Source organism: Cucurbita maxima, unplaced genomic scaffold (genome assembly GCF_002738345.1).
Source record: "Cucurbita maxima cultivar Rimu unplaced genomic scaffold, Cmax_1.0 Cma_Scf00040, whole genome shotgun sequence".
Classification (NCBI taxonomy): domain Eukaryota; kingdom Viridiplantae; phylum Streptophyta; class Magnoliopsida; order Cucurbitales; family Cucurbitaceae; genus Cucurbita; species Cucurbita maxima.
This window is the reverse complement of record NW_019272056.1, coordinates 557390-561940: the sequence shown is the minus strand read 5'-3', so window position 1 is coordinate 561940 and position 4551 is coordinate 557390. Positions and strand designations below refer to the sequence as shown.

The 4551-nt window shown below is 36.5% G+C and overlaps 2 protein-coding genes across 4 annotated transcripts in view; one reads left to right on the top strand and one right to left on the bottom strand.

Moving 5' to 3' along the window:
* LOC111469427 (T-complex protein 1 subunit beta-like) overlaps window positions 1-977 on the top strand; it is a 5809-nt gene extending 4832 nt beyond the window's left edge. For 2 of the 3 annotated variants that reach the window (XM_023114685.1, XM_023114684.1), the window contains 2 exons: window positions 347-529; window positions 620-977. In XM_023114685.1, coding sequence (XP_022970453.1) covers window positions 347-493 — 147 coding nt within the window. In that variant the 3' untranslated portion in view covers window positions 494-529; window positions 620-977. The remainder of the gene's footprint in view (window positions 1-346; window positions 530-619) is intronic. The other variant, XM_023114683.1, reaches the window with a different exon arrangement.
* Window positions 978-1968: 991 nt separating this feature from the next.
* LOC111469447 (E3 ubiquitin-protein ligase rnf8-A-like) lies at window positions 1969-4151 on the bottom strand. The gene is made up of 5 exons (XM_023114710.1): window positions 3864-4151; window positions 3260-3410; window positions 3049-3115; window positions 2694-2928; window positions 1969-2360 (listed from the first exon to the last, which is right to left on the bottom strand). Exons 1-5 carry the CDS (start codon window positions 3929-3931, stop codon window positions 2150-2152), a joined length of 732 nt encoding a protein of 243 aa, XP_022970478.1. The 5' UTR covers window positions 3932-4151; the 3' UTR covers window positions 1969-2149.
* Window positions 4152-4551: the final 400 nt, after the last annotated feature.

The window sequence follows — 4551 nt, the reverse complement described above, 5'->3', positions numbered from 1 at the left end:
GGGGGGGGGGGGGGGGGGGGGGGGGGGGGGGGGGGGGGGGGGGGGGGGGGGAGGGTGGGTTGGAGGGTCCCATATTGATTGGAGAAGGGAATAAATGTTAGCGAGGACGCTGGGTTCTGAAGGGGAGTGGATTGTGAGATCTCAAATTTGGGGAGGAGAACAAAGCATTATATATAAGGGTGGGGAAGCCTAAAGATGATAATATTTGCTAGCAGTGGGTTTGGGCCATTACAATATATAGCTGTGAACTGAAAATTTATCAATAGATTGTAGTCATTACCTCTGATTTTGTCTCATAATATCGATAATTCTCTCTCTAACCCCTACTGTGATTATCATATGACAGGTTGGAGATATGGCAGAACTTGGCATTTCAGAATCATTCAAAGTCAAGCAAGCCATATTGCTTTCTGCAACAGAGGCAGCTGAGATGATTCTTAGAGTTGATGAAATCATCACCTGTGCCCCTCGGAGGAGAGAAGATAGAATGTAAAACAGTGTATGGTTGTGGGTGGCAATGACATCTTCTGTAAGCACACTATCTTATCTCATGACATATTTACTATTATTGCCATCACTGCTCTGTTGTGAATGTTATATGTAAGGTTGGATTTTGTAGGGGGAGGTTTCATTTTCTTGCAAGAATTTTGGGTTTTGCGTTTACGAGTTTTTCGATCAGTCGGTGTATTTCCATTCATTCATCAGCTGATAAGAGGGGATACTGCAAAGTTCAGTTCATGAGACTGCGGCGGAGTGGAGCACTCTGCCACAAAATGAATTGCCTTACCTTTGTTGGATCTTGTTGGTGCCACCCGAACGTGTTATATTTTGGGTTTGGCTCACTTATCTTTGAGTTCTTACCTCTCTATGTTCTTCGTCGATGCATGATGCATGTTTATGCTGGTGTTCAAGAATTATCTCGGATTCTGAATTTTTTTTGAAAAAAAGGGTAAAAAGGTGCAGCGGCAAGTTGTGAACACTTAACCTTAGTTTCATTTTAATCTATAGTTTTTCTGTGTTCCAAGTGTTCCAAGTGGTGAACTACAAAATTAATCTTTTAGTGGATTTGTTGAGTTGTGTTTGAAGTCTAATTTGTTAATTAGAAAATTTGGACTTAGTAATGCGATATATTATTCATATATCAATTATTAAGTAAATAATAATATATTAATTTTGAAAAAAGTGCCAAATTAATCCAATTTTAAAAGATTCCATATTTAATAGATTTCTTTTATCTATTTTTTTTTTTTTTTCCATATTAGCATCTAGGATCAATTACACGTATTAATCTTCAATTCAATAGAATTAAAAAATTTAGGCTAAATTAAATTAAACATTCGTTAACCAAAACTTTGGATTGATACACATATCACATCAATAGCCACAAGCTTTTTGATGGTCAAATTTGTTTGCTTCCTTCATTTAATGTACAAATAATTCTGATTCCTAAATATCTACTCCTTATTTGAGAAAAAATCAATTTATGTCCCACCACACTAAATTTTCATAAATAAATTATGATCTATATCTATTTAAAATCAACTAAATATTAAAATTATTTTTTCTCCAAATTTCTAGCAAAGTAGCAAAAAACTTATAGAATAGTCTAAAAAGTATAAACCTGAGAAAATGAAAAACCCAATCGGAGTTCCTTTGAACATAAAATTTAAATCAATATCGAATTCATCACTACATTTCTACGTATCTTAAGAATATAATGATCCTCTCCAACAGTTGCTGAACCAAATAGGCACCAAGTGGCTGCTCGAGGCTGCCGATGTACCAAAATATCTAGACAAGCCTAAAATATCCTAACAAATAGCATCCAGATCCACCTAAGCATAAGATTACAAAACAAATCTGTCCTTATCCACAGCTATATGAACATATGTATATCTTGATCAATAATTTGACTTTGTGATATTTGAATGAAGATTTGCATGGGTTAATGGGAGGGTGAAATGAGACTATTGGGTGAACCAAAAGCATTCACATTCATAAGCTAAAAAACTGAAAATTAGCAACATCCTTCCCTAACATCAGGCAGAAAAACCTTTTTACATTTCCAAACTGATTTCACCAAGCTATAATTATATATACAGAAAGTTCATCTAATACTCACAGATTGAAAAGGGTGTCCCACATTCTCTCACCTAATATGAGAATCAAGAGGAAGAAACACTGGATCAGGAACAACCAATGGCAGCTTCTCAATGTATGTAAATAGTCTCTTGCGGTTGTCCTGCAAAATCGAAGTTAGATCAACCATTTCACTCTTATCTGTGAAGATCCAGAGGTCGCCGGAGTTGACTCTCTTGAGGCTATCCCGACAGAACGGACATGACTGAGAACGATTGCGCCTGGAGGATAAAACAGACAGACAAGATTCTAGTCATTCAGAGAAAGATTGAAGGGTCTTGAGAATGCTAGCAATAAATGCGAACTAAATACATCAGGATGGGTAAGAAGATTTTTCAGATCCAACAGAGAATTCAATTTTACCCAAATGATTCATTTTATCTCGAACACTTAACGACAGATGTCTTTTTGTATGTTGAAAAAGATATTGCTGGTCCTAAAAGTGGATAACTTTTGGCACGTCTGAAGAATAAACTTATCTACTCTCTTTAAAGCACTTGTGAACTCTGCCAAAGAAACTATCAAACATGACGGAATCACAGACAAATTCTTACCAGTCTCGATAACACATCAAGCACAAAGAATGGTTGCAGTTGGGCAAGACAACCATGGTGTTAATCTCCATGCAAATTCCACACTCCTTTTCTCTTTCTATGTCGATTTCTGAAAGTTTCCCCCTTCCAAATTCATCCCTTCTTTTGTATCTGGCATTGCAGACCTCTTTTTGTTTTCTATCTTCCAATTCTGTGATGCCCCTTTGAAGTTGCAGAAGAGAAGGGAAGATTACCACTGTGAATGAGAAGGCCAATCCATTAAAACCCCCACCAGAAAACAACAAGAAGTTGAGAATTCAAAACTTATAAAGTAAAAGTTCATTCATTAAGGCTGCACTCTGAAAATTTCACTCACCATAAAATTCTCTAATGCTAGCTTTACGCTCATAAATGGCCATGGTGGTCTTTCCATCTGGATAAGTCTGCATCATAGCATGGTTGCACAAGTAAAGATAAGGGACTTCAATGGAAAAGGAATATCAAGACAACATAAACACACAAAACTAAGACCAATACCCAACTGGTAATTATTGCCAAACAGAACCAAAATGAAAAGGCATACATACCACATAGATAAGGATTCTTAACAGCCCCAATGCACCAGCAAGGTAACAATCAGTCCATTGAACAAGAAAAAGAAAAAAGGGAGCAGCAGGGCTGTATGATAATCTCATTTGAACACAAGCCCCATCACTCTCTCTTGGACAGTCTAAAGCACTGCAAACAAAACGAATAAACAATCACCAAATTTCCAATGCTAATTCATATGATGCTGCTATCAATCTGACACTCCCTACTGCTCAACTTTTATACAGCCGACAGAAAGAGCAATCAACGATTAAATTTCTTTCCTATCACTGAAACTAAGCACCACTGCGGCAATTCACTGAAGGATATTTATATTGCTTGTTCAAACTCTACAATGTAGACAGTTTCAAGAAGTAAACAGTTCCTTGTACAGTCGACAGTAGAATATGTATCTTCTAGAGAAAATCAGAGCGAGAAAACAAGAGTTAACAAGGAAAATCAAGCAATAAACATGGAGGACTCAATTTCTTAATTCTCAGCTTATTAAAGGGGGATTTGTCGCCAAAAAGGTTACTGAACCAATGAAAAATCCATACAAAACAAAAATTATGATTCGCAGAGAGAAAGGAGAAGAAGACTTACAGAGTATTGGCATACTGAACATCGGCTTCAAGCGCTTTAAGCGAATCCTTGAACGAAAGCTTTCCCATGGTGTCGAATTTTCCCGGGAAAACAAAAACACAGTTTCAATCCAAAGAAAACGAACGATCAGTGAATCAAGTAGAATCAAAATCTCGAGGCGAAACCCTACAGATTATCCTCATAATCAAACAGAAAAAGGAAGAAAGGAAAATCCCGTAATGGAAAAATCCGCAAAAGATATCATGAGCAGAAATTCTCTCTAAACAAACGCCGGTTTCTCTCAGCTCCGTTTCAAAGCCGCTCTCTTTCAAAATATCATCACAATTTAAGTGAATTTACAATCTTACCCTCATTTCACGAACTAATTACGATTCGACATTTTTTATTTTCTTAATTGTTTATTGTGCTGCAATCGCGTACGGTCGAAAGGACACTACTGAATGGCAATTTAGCCAATGACATGTCGCCAGCAATTAAGTTTGGGCCCACAAGAAATAAGATTATGATTATTTAAATGAGGTGGCGAGTTTTTATTGGTTAATAGCAATACCAGGCTACGCCCAATGTTTTTAAATATGGCGGCTAATATTAAATTACGTCCTAATTCCCATTCACTATAATTAAGCGAATTTTATTTTTTTTCCCAAAAAAAGGTTTTAAATTATTTCAATGAATTTAAATGGTTGTT

Excerpts from the sequence above, each read along its gene's own strand:
- LOC111469447 (XM_023114710.1), bottom strand. The coding sequence starts at position 3,931 with ATGGGAAAGCTTTCGTTCAAGGATTCGCTTAAAGCGCTTGAAGCCGAT. Across the intron at positions 3,411-3,863 it reads GTTCAGTATGCCAATACTCT|TGCTTTAGACTGTCCAAGAG; the intron begins GTAAGTCTTCTT and ends TTTTGTTTGCAG. Across the intron at positions 2,361-2,693 it reads TTGATGTGTTATCGAGACTG|GCGCAATCGTTCTCAGTCAT; the intron begins GTAAGAATTTGT and ends TTTATCCTCCAG.